At 46.9% G+C, this 20,808-nt stretch overlaps 1 protein-coding gene across 1 annotated transcript in view; it reads right to left on the bottom strand.

The window, feature by feature from the left end:
- Positions 1-20,808, bottom strand: part of LOC106593499 (phospholipid-transporting ATPase ABCA3) — a 109,620-nt gene that overhangs the window by 39,036 nt on the left and 49,776 nt on the right. The window contains exons 8-13 of the mRNA XM_045715660.2: positions 19,637-19,757; positions 12,123-12,296; positions 11,723-11,904; positions 8,099-8,236; positions 5,805-5,934; positions 3,618-3,772 (exon numbers count right to left, since the gene is read on the bottom strand). Of these exons, the coding sequence (XP_045571616.1) occupies positions 3,618-3,772; positions 5,805-5,934; positions 8,099-8,236; positions 11,723-11,904; positions 12,123-12,296; positions 19,637-19,757 (900 nt within the window). The remainder of the gene's footprint in view (positions 1-3,617; positions 3,773-5,804; positions 5,935-8,098; positions 8,237-11,722; positions 11,905-12,122; positions 12,297-19,636; positions 19,758-20,808) is intronic.

The raw sequence follows: 20,808 nt of genomic DNA, 5'->3' as shown, positions 1-20,808 counted from the left end.
GCCTGCCTCTGTGCCTGCCTGCCTGCCTCTGTGCCTGCCTGCCTGTCTCTGTGCCTGCCTGCCTGTCTCTGTGCCTGCCTGCCTGTCTCTGTGCCTGCCTGCCTGCCTCTGTGCCTGCCTGCCTGTCTCTGTGCCTGCCTGCCTGCCTCTGTGCCTGCCTGCCTCTGTGCCTGCCTGCCTCTGTGCCTGCCTGCCTCTGTGCCTGCCTGCCTGTCTCTGTGCCTGCCTGCCTCTGTGCCTGCGCCTGCCTCTGTGCCTGCCTGCCTCTGTGCCTGCCTGCCTCTGTGCCTGCCTGCCTCTGTGCCTGCCTGCCTCTGTGCCTGCCTGCCTCTGTGCCTGCCTGCCTGCCTCTGTGCCTGCCTGCCTGCCTCTGTGCCTGCCTGCCTGCCTCTGTGCCTGCCTGCCTGCCTCTGTGCCTGCCTGCCTGCCTCTGTGCCTGCCTGCCTGCCTCTGTGCCTGCCTGCCTGCCTCTGTGCCTGCCTGCCTGCCTCTGTGCCTGCCTGCCTCTGTGCCTGCCTGCCTCTGTGCCTGCCTGCCTCTGTGCCTGCCTGCCTCTGTGCCTGCCTGCCTGCCTCTGTGCCTGCCTGCCTGCCTCTGTGCCTGCCTGCCTGCCTCTGTGCCTGCCTGCCTGCCTGCCTCTGTGCCTGCCTGCCTGCCTCTGTGCCTGCCTGCCTGCCTCTGTGCCTGCCTGCCTGCCTCTGTGCCTGCCTGCCTGCCTCTGTGCCTGCCTGCCTCTGTGCCTGCCTGCCTGCCTGTCTCTGTGCCTGCCTGTCTCTGTGCCTGCCTGCCTGCCTCTGTGCCTGCCTGCCTGCCTCTGTGCCTGCCTGCCTGCCTGTCTCTGTGCCTGCCTGTCTCTGTGCCTGCCTGCCTGTCTCTGTGCCTGCCTGTCTCTGTGCCTGCCTGTCTCTGTGCCTGCCCGTCTCTGTGCCTGCCTGCCTGCCCGTCTCTGTGCCTGCCTGCCTGCCTGTCTCTGTGCCTGCCTGCCTGCCCGTCTCTGTGCCTGCCTGCCTGCCCGTCTCTGTGCCTGCCTGCCTGCATGTCTCTGTTCCTGCCTGCCTGCCTGTCTCTGTGCCTGCCTGCCTGCCTGTCTCGGTGCCTGCATGCCTGCCTGTCTCGGTGCCTGCATGCCTGCCTGTCTCGGTGCCTGCCTGCCTGCCTGTCTCGGTGCCTGCCTGCCTGCCTGTCTCGGTGCCTGCCTGCCTGCCTGTCTCTGTGCCTGCCTGCCTGCCTGTCTCTGTGCCTGCCTGCCTGCCTGCCTGTCTCGGTGCCTGCCTGCCTGCCTGTCTCTGTGCCTGCCTGCCTGCCTGTCTCGGTGCCTGCCTGCCTGCCTGCCTCTGTGCCTGCCTGCCTGCCTCTGTGCCTGCCTGTCTCTGTGCCTGCCTGCCTGCCTGCCTGTCTCTGTGCCTGTCTGCCTGCCTGTCTCTGTGCCTGTCTGCCTGCCTCTGTGCCTGTCTGCCTGCCTCTGTGCCTGCCTGCCTGCCTGTCTCTGTGCCTGCATGCCTGCCTGTCTCGGTGCCTGCCTGCCTGCCTGTCTCGGTGCCTGCCTGCCTGTCTCGGTGCCTGCCTGCCTGTCTCGGTGCCTGCCTCTGTGCCTGCGGCCCTGTCTCTGTGCCTGTCTACCTGCCTGCCTGTCTCTGTGCCTGCCTGCCTGTCTCTGTGCCTGCCTGCCTGTCTCTGTGCCTGCCTGCCTGTCTCTGTGCCTGCCTGCCTGTCTCTGTGCCTGCGTGCCTGCCTGCCTGTCTCTGTGCCTGCGTGCCTGCCTGCCTGTCTCTGTGCCTGCCTGCCTGTCTCGGTGCCTGCCTGCCTGTCTCGGTGCCTGCCTGCCTGCCTCGGTGCCTGTCTGCCTGCCTCTGTGCCTGCGGGCCTGTCTCTGTGCCTGCCTGCCTGCCTGCCTGTCTCTGTGCCTGCCTGCCTGCCTGTCTCTGTGCCTGCCTGCCTGCCTGTCTCTGTGCCTGCCTGTCTCTGTACCTGCCTGCCTGCCTGTCTCTGTGCCTGCCTGTCTCTGTGCCTGTCTGCCTGCCTGCCTGCCTGTCTCTGTGCCTGCCTGTCTCTGTGCCTGTCTGCCTGCCTGCCTGTCTCTGTGCCTGTCTGCCTGCCTGCCTGTCTCTGTGCCTGCCTGCCTGCCTGTCTCTGTGCCTGCCTGCCTGCCTGTCTCTGTGCCTGCCTGCCTGCCTGTCTCTGTGCCTGCCTGCCTGCCTGTCTCTGTGCCTGTCTCTGTGCCTGCCTGTCTCTGTGCCTGCCTGTCTCTGTGCCTGCCTGTCTCTGTGCCTGCCTGTCTCTGTGCCTGCCTGTCTCGGTGCCTGTCTACCTGCCTGCCTGTCTCTGTGCCTGCGTGCCTGCCTGTCTCTGTGCCTGCCTGCCTGCCTGCCTGCCTGTCTCTGTGCCTGCCTGCCTGCCTGCCTGCCTGCCTGTCTCTGTGCCTGCCTGCCTGCCTGCCTGCCTGTCTCTGTGCCTGCCTGCCTGCCTGTCTCTGTGCCTGCCTGCCTGCCTGTCTCTGTGCCTGCCTGCCTGTCTCTGTGCCTGCCTGCCTGCCTGCCTGTCTCTGTGCCTGCCTGCCTGCCTGCCTGTCTCTGTGCCTGCCTGCCTGCCTGCCTGTCTCTGTGCCTGCCTGCCTGCCTGCCTGTCTCTGTGCCTGCCTGCCTGCCTGCCTGTCTCTGTGCCTGCCTGCCTGCCTGCCTGTCTCTGTGCCTGCCTGCCTGCCTGCCTGTCTCTGTGCCTGCCTGCCTGCCTGCCTGTCTCTGTGCCTGCCTGCCTGCCTGCCTGTCTCTGTGCCTGCCTGCCTGCCTGCCTGTCTCTGTGCCTGCCTGCCTGCCTGCCTGTCTCTGTGCCTGCCTGCCTGCCTGTCTGCCTGCCTGCCTGTCTCTGTGCCTGCCTGCCTGCCTGCCTGCCTGCCTGTCTCTGTGCCTGCCTGCCTGCCTGCCTGTCTCTGTGCCTGCCTGCCTGCCTGCCTGTCTCTGTGCCTGCCTGCCTGCCTGCCTGTCTCTGTGCCTGCCTGCCTGCCTGCCTGTCTCTGTGCCTGCCTGCCTGCCTGCCTGTCTCTGTGCCTGCCTGTCTCAGAGACAGGCAGGCAGGCAGACACAGAGACAGGCAGGCACAGAGACAGGCAGGCAGGCAGACACAGAGACAGGCAGGCAGGCAGACACAGTGTCTGCCTGCCTGCCTGTCTCTGTGCCTGCCTGCCTGCCTGCCCGCCTGCCTGTCTCTGTGCCTGCCTGCCCGCCTGCCTGTCTCTGTGCCTGCCTGCCTGCCTGCCTGTCTCTGTGCCTGCCTGCCTGCCTGCCTGTCTCTGTGCCTGCCTGCCTGCCTGCCTGTCTCTGTGCCTGCCTGCCTGCCTGTCTCTGTGCCTGCCTGCCTGCCTGTCTCTGTGCCTGCCTGTCTCTGTACCTGCCTGCCTGCCTGTCTCTGTGCCTGCCTGTCTCTGTGCCTGTCTGCCTGCCTGCCTGCCTGTCTCTGTGCCTGCCTGTCTCTGTGCCTGTCTGCCTGCCTGCCTGTCTCTGTGCCTGTCTGCCTGCCTGCCTGTCTCTGTGCCTGTCTCTGTGCCTGTCTGCCTGCCTGTCTGTCTGTCTGCCTGCCTGCCTGTCTCTGTGCCTGTCTGCCTGCGTGTTTGCATGTCTTACCTGTGTGTAGAATAGCAGGTGCTCCCGGACAGTGAGGTTGTCAAAGAGCACGTCGTGCTGCGGACACAGGCCCAGGCTGTGGCGAATCAGAGCCATGTCCTGACAGATGTCATAGCCGTTAATGTAGGCCCTGCCACTGCTGGGAGGAAACAGACCTGGAGGATACACAGAGAAACATAGCTGTTAATGTAGGCCCTGCCACTGAAACAGACCTGGAGGATACACAGAGAAACATAGCTGTTAATGTAGGCCCTGCCACTGAAACAGACCTGGAGGATACACAGAGAAACATAGCTGTTAATGTAGGCCCTGCCACTGAAACAGACCTGGAGGATACACAGAGAAACATAGCTGTTAATGTAGGCCCTGCCACTGAAACAGACCTGGAGGATACACAGAGAAACATAGCTGTTAATGTAGGCCCTGCCACTGAAACAGACCTGGAGGATACACAGAGAAACATAGCTGTTAATGTAGGCCCTGCCACTGAAACAGACCTGGAGGATACACAGAGAAACATAGCTGTTAACTTCTTTGGGATAGGTGGCAGTATTTTCACGGCCGGATAAAAAACGTACCCGATTTAATCTGGTTACTACTCCTGCCCAGAAACTAGAATATGCATATAATTAGTAGATTTGGATAGAAAACACTCTAAAGTTTATAAAACTGTTTGAATGGTGTCTGTGAGTATAACAGAACTCATATGGCAGGCCAAAACCTGAGAAGATTCCATACAGGAAGTGCCCTGTCTGACAATTTGTTGTCCTTCTGTTGCATCTCTATCAAAAATACAGAATCTGTGCTGTAACGTGACATTTTCTAAGGCTTCCATTGGCTCTCTAAAGCTGCCAGAAAGTGGAATGGGGTGTCTGCTGTCTCTGGGCGAAGAACAGCAGGAGAATTTGTAAGTGGTCTGCCTGGGGACAGTGACACTGGAGATGCGCAGTCACGAGACTACTCCATTTTTTTCTTTCAGCCTTTGAATGAATACAACGTTGCCCGGTTGGAATATTATCGCTATTTTACAAAAAAAATAGCATAAAAATTTATTTTAAACAGCGTTTGACATGCTTCTAAGTACGGTAATGGAATATTTTGACATTTTTTGTCACGAAATGCACTCGCGCGTCACCCTTCGGATAGTGACCTGAACGCACGAACAAAACAGAGCTATTTCAATATAACTAGGGATTATTTGGAACCAAAACAACATTTGTTGTTGAAGTAGACGTCCTGGGAGTGCATTCTGACGAAGAACAGCAAAGGTAATCCAATTTTTCTAATAGTAATTCTGAGTTTAGGTTGTCCCAAACTTGGTGGGTGTCAAAATAGCTAGCCGTGATGGCCGAGCTATGTACTCAGAATATTGCAAAATGTGCTTTCGCCGAAAAGCTATTTTAAAATCTGACACCGCGATTGCATAAAGGAGTTCTGTATCTATAATTCTTAAAATAATTGTTATGTTTTTTGTCAATGTTTATCGTGAGTAATTTAGTAAATTCACCGGAAGTTTGCGGTGGGTATGCTAGTTCTGAACATCACATGCTAATGTAAAAAGCTGGTTTTTGATATAAATATGAACTTGATTGAACAAAACATGCATGTATTGTATAACATAATGTCTTAGGAGTGTCATCTGATGAAGATCATCAAAGGTTAGTGCTGCATTTAGCTGTGGTTTTGGTTTTTGTGACATATATGCTTGCTTGGAAAATGGCAGTGTGATTATTTGTGTCTATGTACTCTCCTAACATAATCTAATGTTTTGCTTTCGCTGTAAAGCCTTTTTGAAATCGGACAATGTGGTTAGATTAACGAGAGTCATCTTTAAAATGGTGTAAAATAGTTGATTGTCTGAGAAAATTGAATTGTGGTATTTTAGTTGGTTTTGTATTTCGCGCCGTGCGATGCCATTGACTGTTGGCTAGGGGTTCCGCTAGCGGAACATCTGTCCTCAACAGGTTAATGTAGGCCCTGCCACTGAAACAGACCTGGAGGACACACAGAGAAACATAAGGAGTGAGTTTTACAATACAAAGCCTACTGTGAGTTTGGTTTTAGAGTGGAGGCACACTGGCCTGTCTATGCTTTCGGTTCTGTTAGCGTCATCACTGTTTTCAATTCGGTCTGTAGATTGTACAAGGGAAAAGTAGCAATGTGTATGGCTGTGTGTGTGTGTCCCACCTGTCAGCATGGACAGTGTGGTGGTCTTCCCGGCACCGTTGTGCCCCAGCAGAACTGTGATCTGGCCCTCGAACATGTTCACCGTCAGATCCTTGACAGCCTGCCGCGTCTTGTTACCCACTTTGAACTCCTGGCAGGATGAAAATCATTCCATCTAAATGATTACAATGGCCAACCTACCCCTGGATTAACATCATTACAATGGCCTACCTATCCCTGGATTAACATCATTACAATGTCCAACCTATCCCTGGATTAACATCATTACAATGGCCTACCTATCCCTGGATTAACATCATTACAATGGCCTACCTATCCCTCGATTAACATCATTACAATGGCCGGCCAACCTACCCCTGGATTAAAATCATTACAATGGCCGGCCAACCTATCCCTGGATTAAAATCATTACAATGGCCTACCTATCCCTGGATTAAAATCATTACAATGGCCTACCTATCCCTAGATTAAAATCATTACAATGGCCTACCTACCCCTGGATTAACATCATTACAATGGCCTACCTATCCCTGGATTAACATCATTACAATGTCCAACCTATCCCTGGATTAACATCATTACAATGGCCTACCTATCCCTGGATTAACATCATTACAATGGCCTACCTATCCCTGGATTAACATCATTACAATGGCCTACCTATCCCTCGATTAACATCATTACAATGGCCGGCCAACCTACCCCTGGATTAAAATCATTACAATGGCCGGCCAACCTATCCCTGGATTAAAATCATTACAATGGCCGGCCAACCTATCCCTGGATTAAAATCATTACAATGGCCTACCTATCCCTGGATTAAAATCATTACAATGGCCTACCTATCCCTAGATTAAAATCATTACAATGGCCTACCTATCCCTGGATTAAAATCATTACAATGGCCTACCTATCCCTGGATTAAAATCATTACAATGGCCTACCTATCCCTGGATTAAAATCATTACAATGGCCTAGCTATCCCTGGATTAAAATCATTACAATGGCCTACCTATCCCTGGATTAAAATCATTACAATGGCCAACCTATCCCTGGATTAAAATCATTCCATCTAAGTGATTACAACTGCCTACTTACCCCCGGAGAAAATCATCAAGGACCGCAGCCACCCGAGCCACGGCCTGTTCTCCCCATTTCCATCACTCAGACGCGGGCAATATAGGAGCATCATGGCAAAAACTTCCTGCACTGTTGGAGCCTAACAATTTCACTGTACCCTGCAATTACATCTGCGACCCCTGCATGTGACTAATAAACTAATTTAATGATTACAATGGCCTACCTATCCCTGAGGGAAGTCCTTATTTTGCTCTTTATTATCCATCTCCAGCCCTGGGTCTAATCACCTCATCATCTCCAGCCCTGGGTCTAATCACCTCATCTCCTCCAGCCCTGGGTCTAATCACCTCATCTCCTCCAGCCCTGGGTCTAATCACCTCATCTCCTCCAGCCCTGGGTCTAATCACCTCATCTCCTCCAGCCCTGGGTCTAATCACCTCATCTCCTCCAGCCCTGGGTCTAATCACCTCATCTCCTCCAGCCCTGGGTCTAATCACCTCATCTCCTCCAGCCCTGGGTCTAATCACCTCATCTCCTCCAGCCCTGGGTCTAATCACCTCATCATCTCCAGCCCTGGGTCTAATCACCTCATCATCTCCAGCCCTGGGTCTAAACACCTCATCATCTCCAGCCCTGGGTCTAAACACCTCATCACCAGCCCTGGGTCTAATCACCTCATCTCCTCCAGCCCTGGTTCTAAGGGCCTAGCGTCATAATCACCTTCTCCATTATCCTTCTCATCTCCTTCTCCCAAACTTAGCCAAGTGTTTTATCTACCCAGCCCTGGGTTGTGTTGATTAATCTTCAAACGGAAGAAAACATACCAAAAATGTACCAGAAATCTCCTCCTGCCTAGTTCCAGTTCAAAAACATCCTTACATAACAATATGAAATGAGATGCTCTTTTACATGTTGAGGACCACACTGAAATAAAGACAACCTCCCATAATAGTAAAGCTACAAAGGGGTTTCTTTCTTTTTTTGTAAAAACGTGTTCAACCACTTGATGTCTCAGTCTCAATTTGCACCCAACTCCTTGGCCCAAACCTATGTATAGGGAACTGAAGAGTCTGGACAGTATAAGCAGTGTAGTGGAGGAGCTTCCACCGTGTTGCTTCCACTCTACAGATCTGCAGACATCATAGGGTTACAGCCAAGGGGAGGGCTAGGGATCGAATTGGGACTGGGTGGACAGGTTGCATTTAAGACCTTACCTTGTTCAGGTGTTTGATCTTGACTCCTGAGACCAGTCCGGCTGGCTCCTCCTCGATGAACTCTCCCTTCAGAGCCTTCTCCACGTCTTCCTCTTCCTTCACCATGGCCATGCGGGGGCTGCTACACCAGTAGGACGGCTGGACAGGGAGGGAGAGAAAGGGAATGGGAGAAAGAAAATAAGTGGAATGCTTCTCTTTCCTCAGCTCGTACCCTTGTGGTCAGTATCAGAAAAATGCCTCTATCATGGGTCTTGTCTATGGAATAAACATTAACCTAGTCAGGGATGGCAACTCCAGTCCTCGGGGCCTGATTGGTGTCACACTTTTCCCCATCCCTAGTCAACACAGCTGATGAAACTAATAGCATTCTAAACTGAAGATCATGATTAGTTGATTATTGGAGTCAGGTGTGTTAGCAGGGGCTTTGGAAAACATTCAGTGAGACCCAAACTAAGGTCAATGGCAATGCATCCAAAACAAAACCACCCGATACGGCTGCAAATGGGGAAGTCATTGAGTTGTTAGAAAACCTGTCTGCCTCTCTGCTCCTTATCAAGACACTACACCAGCGTTTCCCACACTCGGTCCTCGGGACCTCAAGGGCTCCACGTTTTGGTTTTTGCCCTAACACTACACAGCCAATTCAAATGATCAAAGCTAGATGATTAGTTGATTATTTGAATCAGCTGTGTATTGTTAGGGCAAAAACCAAAACGTGGAGCCCTTGAGGTCCCGAGGACCGAGTTTGTTTTGGATGCATTGCCATTGACCTTAGTTTGGGTCTCACTGAATGAGGACCTTAGGGTCCTGAGGACCGAGATTGGGAAACCATGCACCACACACACGAAACTAAATCAACAAAACAGCCCTCTTGAAGGAGAACAACAGCTATGACTGTAAATTAAGGTCGGGATGAGGAAGTGGGTGGGCTGGTTTATGCTTAATTAATTAGCTATCCATCCCATGCTCGTTAATCAGTAAGGATACAGTGCCTTGCGAAAGTATTTCGGCCCCCTTGAACTTTTCGACCTTTTGCCACATTTCAGGCTTCAAACATAAAGATATAAAACTGTAATTTTTTTGTGAAGAATCAACAACAAGTGGGACACAATCATGAAGTGGAATGAAATTTATTGGATATTTCAAACTTTTTTAACAAATAAAAAACTGAAAAATTGGGCGTGCAAAATTATTCAGCCCCTTTACTTTCAGTGCAGCAAACTCTCCAGAAGTTCAGTGAGGATCTCTGAATGATCCAATGTTGACCTAAATGACTAATGATGATAAATAGAATCCACCTGTGTGTAATCAAGTCTCCGTATAAATGCACCTGCTCTGTGATAGTCTCAGAGGTCCGTTTAAAGCGCAGAGAGCATCATGAAGAACAAGGAACACACCAGGCAGGTCCGAGAGAAGTTTAAAGCCGGAGAAGTTTAAAGCCGGATTTGGATACAAAAAGATTTCCCAAGCTTTAAACATCCCAAGGAGCACTGTGCAAGCGATAATATTGAAATGGAAGGAGTATCAGACCACTGCAAATCTACGAAGACCCGGCCGTCCCTCTAAACTTTCAGCTCATACAAGGAGAAGACTGATCAGAGATGCAGCCAAGAGGCCCATGATCACTCTGGATGAACTGCAGAGATCTACAGCTGAGGTGGGAGGCTCTGTCCATAGGACAACAATCAGTCGTATACTGCACAAATCTGGCCTTTATGGAAGAGTGGCAAGAAGAAAGCCATTTCTTAAAGATATCCATAAAAAGTGTTGTTTAAAGTTTGCCACTAGCCACCTGGGAGACACACTAAACATGTGGAAGAAGGTGCTCTGGTCAGATGAAACCAAAATCGAACTTTTTGGCAACAATGCAAAACGTTATGTTTGGCGTAAAAGCAACACAGCTCATCACCCTGAACACACCATCCCCACTGTCAAACATGGTGGTGGCAGCATCATGGTTTGGGCCTGCTTTTCTTCAGCAGGGGCAGGGAAGATGGTTAAAATTGATGGGAAGATGGAGTCAAATACAGGACCATTCTGGAAGAAAACCTGATGGAGTCTGCAAAAGACCTGAGACTGGGACGGAGATTTGTCTTCCAACAAGACAATGATCCAAAACATAAAGCAAAATCTACAATGGAATGGTTCACAAATAAACATATCCAGGTGTTAGAATGGCCAAGTCAAAGTCCAGACCTGAATCCAATCGAGAATCTGTGGAAAGAACTGAAAACTGCTGTTCACAAACGCTCTCCATCCAACCTCACTGAGCTCGAGCTGTTTTGCAAGGAGGAATGGGCAAAAATTTCAGTCTCTCGATGTGCAAAACTGATAGAGACATACCCCAAGCTGCTTACAGCTGTAATCGCAGCAAAAGGTGGCGCTACAAAGTATTAACTTAAGGGGGCTGAATAATTTTGCACGCCCAATTTTTCAGTTTTTTATTTGTTAAAAAGTTTGAAATATCCAATAAATTTCGTTCCACTTCATAATTGTGTCCCACTTGTTGTTGATTCTTCACAAAAAATTACAGTTTTATATCTTTATGTTTGAAGCCTGAAATGTGGCAAAAGGTCGAAAAGTTCAAGGGGGCCGAATACTTTCGCAAGGCACTGTATAAATTACAATAATGTAAACGACTATGGAATGGTTAACTGAGTAGGGAGGGAGTAATCACTACTGCAGTACTGCTGAACTCACAAAATGAATTTCCATGGAAATGGACAATACAAGCATTGTATTGTTGTCTAGAGTTTGTAATTTCCCTGTCTCTATCAAGCCAACTCACGCCGACTAAGACCATTGTTCATTACTGGATACCACGTCAGTAAATGAAATACATGTTTCCCGTCCAGCACAGATTCAATGAAAATGTGATCATCTTAGTCTATCTTACTGGTAGTCAATCTAAGTCCTCCTAGTCTGACCTGTTTAATGCTAAGTAGCTATTAAGAACATCTCCCTCTCCTCTCTCCTCACCCTCTCCTCTAACCCTAACCCTAGTGGACCTTAAAGGAACCATCAAAGACATCTGTCTAACCCTAGTGGACCTTAAAGGAACCATCAAAGACATCTGTCTAACCCTAATGCAGGGGTTCTCAAACTTTATGGGGCTGAGGACCCCTATCGTGGTATCAAATTCATCAGGGACCCACCGTCTTCCATTGCAAAACATTTTGCTATTGTGTGCCCTAATGAACACGTTTGGATTTCCAGTCCTAGAAACACAGCCAGCCTCACTCTCACTGTCTGACACAACATATACTTCCTGATATTTCTTGCAAATAAAAATAATTAGTCATTCTGCATTCCTCTCAGACTAGGGGTCAACGGCCAAAGCTCTAACTCGCATGTGTCAAACTCATTCCACGGAGTGCCGAGTATCTGCAGGTTTTTACTCCTTCCTTGAACTTGAACAGTAAGGAATTTCCACACGTTTGTTGAGGGCTTAATTTAAAAGAAACCTGCAGACACTCAGCTCTCCATGAAATGAGTTGGACTCCCCTGTTCTAATAGATTTCTCCCCTGGGAACACTGACTTCATGTACACACACACACACACACACCAATCTCCCCCCCCACACCACCACCACCCAGACCCAACCCACACCCAGTCCTACGTACCAGTAGGAAGAAGTAGCAGGGCAGGGGGACTCCGTACTCCCCTGGGAACACAGCCTCCACGTACCAGGCCACCAGGCCATAGAGCAGGGCATCCAGCAGCAGCAGCCCCAGCACCTGGGCCAGGGAGAAGTCATCATCCACCGTCACCGACTCAAACAGGTTACACCACTGGATCCCCGTGCCTGAGGGAAGGGGGGGGGGGGGGGGGGGGGGGGGGGGAGAGAGATGGAGTAAAGTTGGGTAGAGACATTTGAAATAGATTGCGAAGACTCATAATTGGAGTGTTGGTATTTACACAACACAACATTGGTATGAGGGCATTGGTGTGAGTGTGTGTGCGTCTCTCTGTGTGCATCTCTCTGTGTGCATCTCTCGGTGTTAACATGTGAACATGGCTCACCTTTGCCCTCAAACATGCCCAGTAGCTGCGCTCCCATGGCCATGGCCACATTGGAGATGAGGCAGGCAGACACCTTCTGGGCGTGGCTAAGCAGGTCGTAGCGAGGCCATAGAAACACGTACGGCAGGTAGGACAGGAAGTAGATAAAGCCGCCCACCGCCGCCGCCACATTGGCTGGAGAGGGAGAGAGACGGAGTGTGTTTGAGATTGACTGCTATAATCTGACTGCAAAGAATCCCTGATCTACAAATCCCTTTGGATCCCAAATAACTTGTCATTAGTGATTTTGTAGATGGCCTTGCTCAAACTGATCTCCTTAAACACGCTGAGAGGGAAAGGTCTGGAGGGGGGAAAACAGTTGTCACGACGTGGCCCTTTGGGGTGTATATCGTGGATCCCCCCGTCTCTCGCTCAGACCACAAGTTTTGACTTTACAACAGGTCATAAATTCCTCTCCCCCTGATCATGCAGAAAGAGGGGGGAAATAAACCTATGGAACAAAGAGCTTATCTTGGTTCAACTCTTATTCCCAAAAATTGGAGGATTAAACAATATTTCTATTTTTGAGAATGTGGGAATGGTCCGTGGGTATTTAAAGAACAATCCTGTCAAAGTGGTTTTATTTTGTGACATCAGGACGGATGGTAGCACAGACTAATGGTAGCTTTGGAAGTGTACATTTCTCAGTTATTCGTTTTCTACCTGAATGTTGTGTAAAATATATATGATTGAATATGAAACTATTTGTGAGAAGATGTAATGTCACGTTGGCCTTCTAAACAAGATACTTGTTTAGTTATGAAATCAAAATCAAATCAAATGTATTTATAAAGCCCTTCTTACATCAGCTGATATCTCAAAGTGCTGTACAGAAACCCATTCTAAAACCCCAAACAGCAAGCAATGCAGGTGTAGCACGGTGGCTAGGAAAAACTCCCTAGAAAGGCCAGAACCTAGGAAGAAACCTAGAGAGGAACCAGGTTATGAGGGGTGGCCAGTCCTCTTTTGGCTGTGCTGGGTGGAGATTATAACAGAACATGGCCAAGATGTTCAAATGTTCATAAATGACCAGCAGGGTCAAATAATAATAATCACAGTGGATGTCGAGGGTGCAACAGGTCAGCACCTCAGGAGTAAATGTCAGTTGGCTTTTTATAGCTGATCATTCAGAGTATCTCTACCACTCCTGCTGTCTCTAGAGTTGAAAACAGCAGGTCTGGGACAGGTAACATGTCTGGTGAACAGGTCAGGATTCCATAGCCACAGGCAGAACAGTTGAACAGTTTAGTTATAAAGTTTTAACTAGTCAGTGGCCACACCCCCGTGAAACCGACATTACATCAGGCGTCATAGAACCACCCCTTTTTCCACAGAGTATAAAACCCACTTCCTACAAAATATACATTAAGTCAGAGAACGCCGGGACAGACTCACCACGTTGGAATGGCTACAATTCTATAGACCATATAGCTGTAGTTTTGGCTACACGGCTGGAAATGGTTAAACTCTGAGACTATCGATCACTACAGAATAAGAGCAAATCTTAGACGTATAATTACTAGTCTGCAGCTAGAAATTACGTAAGTCTAGAACGAGAACACCGACACCCGCCAAAGCATCTATGAGAACATTTCCGAATGGTACTCTGAAGTGTCTATTCTAACCACCTACAACCACAAGGACATGGTGACTTCTGGGAAGTTAACCAGAGACTCTCTGATGAACTAACTCTCCAGCAGACAGACAGGCGATTCCAACAGAGAAGACAACAATGACTTAGGGGTATAAATATATACACTGCAATTATTCTCGAATGAGCGGACGTTCATGTGCAAACGATTAGCATTTCAATGAATATAATTATCCACTGTGTGTAGTGAATCCATTTTGTCTCTCCCGCTCTTTCAGTCCCCACCCCTTTCCTTTGTTTACCAAGCTGTCATATTGGCTTTGTCCGCTAGGGACTTTTTCTTTGAATCATGTAGTAACCCAAATATCTACTGTTTGTTATGTAATTCTGTGTGATTATTTAGTTAGTTAGTAAATAAATAATTAAGTCAATTTGTATATCGCTGATTCATGATTTAGGGTTAGTGCAGATATCCAAGGGTTTGCGACATTCAGTAATGAGAACTGACAAGGAAATAATAATAATTTATTAATAGAAGACTGTAATTGATCAGAAATTAAAATATCTGAAGAGTTATATTTGGAAAATTATAACTGTAAATCTCAACATTTTCCGTGGTGCCCCGACTTCCTAGTTAATTAATGTTTACATGATTAGTTGAATCACGTAATAATTAAACCTAGAGAACTGATTTGATATAAATAAGTCTTCACATGTAATGATAGTCCAGACACGACACGGTGTAGATGCAAAATGGATACCAAAAACAAAAGACAGTCTATGGGAAATGCTCAACACTTTATGAATAACAAAGTAAGTTGTACTTGTGGCTTATATATTTATATTTTATTCCTGTCACACTAGTCGTCCTTGTGAAAGGCAACATATCTCGGGAAACACACACACCTTTATTTTTTTTATTTTTTATTTTATTTTATTATTTTTTTTAAATCGGAAGATTAAATCGGTATCGGCTTTTTTGGTCCTCTAATATGCGGTATCGGCGTTGAAAAATCGTAATCGGTCGACCTCTAATAGTCTACACTGATAGGATTCTCGAAAACGTCGGGAGAGCTACAGTCACAATGCATGGGTCCAATGCACCATCAGTGTTTTATAAAGCAACTGTCAAACTGTGTTGTTGAATGGTCAGCTTCTACAGAACCTTCAGACAGGACAGTAAAGGAAGAAAGAAATGGGTAGAGAAATAGAGAGAAAACAAAGAGGAGATGCATTGTGCAAGAGAAATACCTCAATACGTTCATCTTGCTCCCTATTCTTCCTGTGAAATGACTAGGGCCCTGGGAAAACCCACTTGTGGCTGACAATGTGCTGCTTTAAGCCTGAATGGAGCGTACGTACATAGAAACTACTACGTTTCCATTATCTGTTCCTTTGGAGAACGAGAGAGACAGAGAGAGATGACATTCCTTTATGAGAAGAAGAATAAAAAAAGGGCAGATGAGAGTCTGTGTGCAGCTCAACCCATCTGAACACAGACAAAGAGCGCCGAGAGAGATAGCGAGAGCGCCGAGAGAGATAGCGAGAGCGCCGAGAGAGAGAGGGAGAGAGAGCGGGAGAGAGAGAGGAAGAACACAAGAAACATTACTCACAGAAAACATTTGTCATCTTGAATCCTATTCCACCTGCTTTCCCTCCTAGGGACATTAATAATTCAGTCCCCAGAGAGGCCAGGGTGCCTACCTGACAGTAGGAGAGGGAGAAAGAGTGAGGAGAGGTGGAGAGAGAAGGGGATATGAGCTACTCTACCTTTTCCTGACAAATGGGGGAGTGGTGAAACAATATAAATACATTAGGCGATAGAGAGCGTGAGACAGAGATTACACAGACACACAAAGAATTCGAAAAAAAATCCAATTTTGATAATCTTCCATATCTATTGGGTGAAATACTATAGTGTGCAATCACAGCAGCAAGATTTGTGACCTGTTGCCACAAGGGCAGCTAGGGAAGAACAAACACCATTGTAAATACAACCCATATTTATTTTCCCTTTTGTACTTTAACCATTTGCACATCATTACAACACTGTATATAGACATATGACATTTCATACAAAACTTTATTATTTTGGAACTTTTGTAAATGTAATGTTCACAGTAAATGTTTTGTTTTTTATCTATTTCACTTGCTTTGGCAATGCAAACATATGTTTCCCATGCCAATAAAGCCCCTTAAATTGAAATTGAATTGAGAGAGAGACAGGGAGAAATAAAGACAAAGGAAGAAATGCCTCATCTCTAAACGCAAGACACTAAAAACCTGACTCCACAAAGGGGCTCTCCATCCACATCAGCCCCTGATCAGTCCCCAGTGGACCCCAACATTCAGGCCTGGCTGATTCCTCCATTACTACCAGCAAGAAGCAAGAAGCAAAAAGCAATTAAGAAATAATGTTTCAGTTTGCTTCCTGAATTTAAATGAAGCACCCTTTGCAGAGTCATGCCGAGGAGCCCGTCAATGGGAATACCCACTCACCTAACTCTGCAGTTCAGATCTGAATGTGAGTACCCACTCACCTAACTCTGCAGTTCAGATCTGAATGTGAGTACCCACTCACCTAACTCTGCAGTTCAGATCTGAATGTGAGTACCCACTCACTAAAACTCTGCAGTTCAGATCCGAATGTGAGTACCCACTCACTAAAACTCTGCAGTTCAGATCTGAATGTGAGTACCCACTCACTAAAACTCTGCAGTTCAGATCTGAATGCGAGTACCCACTCACCAAACTCTGCAGGAGGTCAGAGTTTCAGGCAGTGGAAGGCCACCTGGAGAGGGGTCCTGTTGTGACTAGGGGCCAGGCACAGCTGAGGCCAGCTAAAAGCCCTTTCTCGCCCTACTCTAATAATGACATCATACTGTATGTTACACACCCAACCAATAATCAAAAAAAAAAAAGAAGCAGGAGAAAATATATCATGCACACCGTAATCAGACGCAATCTCAAGGTTTTCATTTGCTAAGCTTTCAGCTACTCTTTTAAAAGCCAAAGCCTGACAGAAATTGTATGACTGCTGGGAGTAAATAACAGCTTGCCTGATTACACCAGAGTACAAACTGGTCTTGAACACAATCACAGATCATTTTAATCTCTATCTGCACTCTTTTGTTGAGGAACGATTTGGAGAAATTGGACTGGACTTTTTTTGTTCGAAAAGATATGAAAGTATAGAAGAAAGAAATTGTGAAAGAGAAATGATAAAGGACTATCAAGCGTAATCAACTGAAGGCCATTTAATAATCATCATTTCCTTTTTGTGTGAGGGTATTATATTAGCAAGAACCAAATGAGCCTGTGTGAGATTGGCTGTGTGTGATTGGCTGTGCTTTAATCCTCTGTCATGTTCAGTCGTCACAAACCAAGAAAACCTTCCGAAACTGAGTGAAATGAGGAGGTACCCTCTGAACTTGTCCAATAAGAAACGCTTATTTTTGTTTTAAGTTTTGAAACTTTTTTCTACAGTGTGCCTTTCTGAACATAACCCTGACAACGGTGAACAGAAACAACCACACAACCTCTGTAAAAGTCAGTCCGGAGACTTGTTGACATTATTTTTTGCTAACCTCACAAGTCATCTTTCCAGCACAACTCTGATCACACCAGCAGGGCTAAGAAAGCAACATCAGCATTGTGCCGAGCTTATTAGCTCAACAGCCAGGATGTGTAGAACTGGAAATGTAATGTATCATATAGCATCAATCGCCTTCGATTAGAACGTAAACAATTTATTATTCTAAACCTCCCAAGCATGTGTATTGGCTGCTAAACATAAACGTGTAGACATACAGGTTTTTCACCACATCTCCTCTCCCTTTGTTCCAGTTTGTCACGTTGAGTGACTGTTTTATTATTCCATGATGCTGAATAGACATTTGATTGCCCATCTTCCAGGCTCCAATGACTGATGGAGCTGGTTTACTGCTGTTCACTCAGAGGAAAGACGAAACAACCTCAGGAGAGTCAAATAATATGATCTACACTACATTTACGGTTGAAGTCGGAAGTTTACATACACCTTAGCCAAATACATTTAAACTCAGTTTTTCACAATTCCTGACATTTAATCCATGTAAAAAATCCCTGTCTTAGGTCAGTTAGGATCACCACTTTATTTTAAGAAAGTGAAATGTCAGAATAATAGTAGAGAGAATGATTTCAGCTTTTATTTCTTTCATCACATTCCCAGTGGGTCAGAAGTTTACATACACTCAATTAGTATTTGGTAGCATTGCCTTGAAATTGAAACTTGGGTCAAACGTGTCGGGTAGCCTTTCACAAGCTTCCCACAATAAGAATTTTGGCCCCTTCCTCCTGACAGAGCTGGTGTAACTGAGTGAGGTTTTTAGGCCTCCTTGCTCGCACATGCTTTTTCAGTTCTGCCCACAAATTTTCTTTGGGATTGAGGTCAGGGCTTTGTGATGGCCACTCCAATACCTTGACTTTGTTGTCCTTAAGCCATTTTGCCACAACTTTGGAAGTATGCTTGGGGTCATTGTACATTTGGAAGACCCATTTGCGACCAAGCTTTAACTTCCTGACTGATGTCTTGAGATGTTGCTTCCATATATCCACATAATTTCCTGCCTCATGATGCCATCTATTTTGTTAAGTGCACCAGTCCCTCCTGCAGCAAAGCACCCCCACAACATGATGCTGCCACCCCCGTGCTTCGCGGTTGGGATGGTGTTCTTCGGCTTGCAAGCTTCCCCCTTTTTCCTCCAAACATAACGATGGTCATTATGGCCAAACAGTTCAATTTTTGTTTCATCAGACCAGAGGACATCTCCAAAAAGTATGATCTTTGTCCCATGTGCAGTTGCAAACCGTAGTCTGGCTTTTTTTTTTATTGTGGTTTTGGAGCAGTGGCTTCTTCCTTGCTGAGCAGCCTTTCAGGTCATGTCGATATAGGACTTGTTTTACTGTGGATATAGATACTTTTGTACCCGTTTCCTCCAGGTTCTTTGCTGTTGTTCTGGGATTGATTTGCACTTTTCGCACCAAAGTACGTTCATCTCTAGGAGACAGAACGCGTCTCCTTCCTGAGCAGTATGACGGCTGCGTGGTCCCATGGTGTTTATACTTGCATACTAATTGTTTGTACAGATGAACGTGGTACCTTCAGGCGTTTGGAACTTGCTCCCAAGGATGAACCAGACTTGTGGAGGTCTACAATTTCTTTTCTGAGGTCTTGGCTGATTTCTTTTGATTTCCCCATGATGTCAAGCAAAGAGGCACTGAGTTTGAAGGTAGGCCTTGAAATGCATCCACAGGTACACCTCCAATTGACTAAAATGATGTCAATTAGCCTATCAGAAGCTTCTAAAGCCATGACATCCTTTTCTGGAATTTCCCAAGCTGTTTAAAGGCACAGTCAATTAGTGTATGTAAACTTCTGACCCACTGGAATTGTGATACAGTGAATTATAAGTGAAATAATATGTCTAAACAATTGTTGGAAAAATTACTTGTGTCATGCACAAAGTAGATATCCTAACCGACTTGCCAAAACTATAGTTTGTTAACAAGAAATGTGTGGAGAGGTTGAAAAAAAACTTTTAATGACTCAAACCTAAGTGTATGTAAACCTCCGACTTCAACTGTAATAGAACATACTATACACAATGGAGCATCTCTCAGACAGCAGAGGGTTTAGAAAACCATGAATAAACAGACAGATGGAAGGCCGGACAGACATCTTGAGACACACACAAACAAACCTCTTGAAACACACACACACACACACACACACACACACACACACACACACACACACACACACACACACACACACACCACACACACACACACACACACACACACACACACACACACACACACACACACACACACACACACACACCTCTTGAGAAGAAGGCACTGATCATGAAGCTGAAGTTGATGGTTGCCACGGCGAAGACAAGCAGGAAGACAAAGACCAGGGTGGGGTCACTATAGGTCAACACAGCTCCATTAGGGCTCACCTAGAAAGGGCCAGGACAGGAAAGAACATCATTATCTTCATGAATACTAAACACATTGAATTGTGTCGCAACCCACCTCTCACATGCTCAGGGCCCACTTTGGGTCCCAAACCATGGTTTAAGAAACACTGCAGTTGACACTCATCTTTATTATGGTGCCTTCAGAAAGTATTCACACCCCTAGACCTTTTCCACATTTTGTTGTGTTACAGTCTGAATTAAAAATGGATTGAGATTGTTGTCACTGGCCTACACACAATATCCCATAATGTCAAAGAGGAATTGTTTTAGAATTGTTTACAAATTAATAAAAAATGAAAAAGAAGAAATGTCTTGAGTCAGTAAGTATTCAACCCCATTGTTATGGCAAACCTAACTCAGTTCAGAAGTAAACATTGGCTTAATCTTTCTGGCGCAGGCGTTCCGCTAGCGACCCACCTCGACAACATCCGGTGAAATTGCAGAGCACGAAATTCAAATTACAGAAATAGTAATATTTAACATTCATGAAAATACAAGTTTCATACATCAAAATAAAGCTTAACTTCTTGTTAATCCAGCCGCTGTGTCAGATTTTAAAAAGGCTTTACGGCAAAAGCACACCATGCGATTATCTGATGACAGCGCCCTCACACAAAAGCATTAAAAACATTTTTCAACCAGGCAGGTGTGCCACAAAAGTCCGAAATAACAATATAATAAATGGCTTACCTTTGAAGATCTTCTTCTGTTGGCACTCAAAAGGTCCCAGCTACATCACAAATGGTCCTTCTGTTCGATAAAGTCCTTCTTTATATCCCCAAAAACTCAGCTGGTGCGCTTCATTCAATAATCCACCGGTTTCCCTCCTTCAAAATGCATTCAAAATGAATCCCAAACATTACCAATAAACTTCTCCAAACAATTCAAACAACGTTTATAATCAAACCTCAGGTACCCTAATACGTAAATAAACGATAAAATTTAAGACAGAGAATCGTTATTGTCTTTACCGGAGATAAACAACAAAGAACACACTCTCATCCACGCGCATGAAAACACTACAGCCAAA

Source organism: Salmo salar, chromosome 03 (assembly GCF_965601325.2).
Source record: "Salmo salar chromosome 03, fSalSal1, whole genome shotgun sequence".
In the NCBI taxonomy this organism is placed as follows: domain Eukaryota; kingdom Metazoa; phylum Chordata; class Actinopteri; order Salmoniformes; family Salmonidae; genus Salmo; species Salmo salar.
Note: the sequence above shows the minus strand (reverse complement) of the source record. Positions and strands in the feature narration are given on the sequence as shown.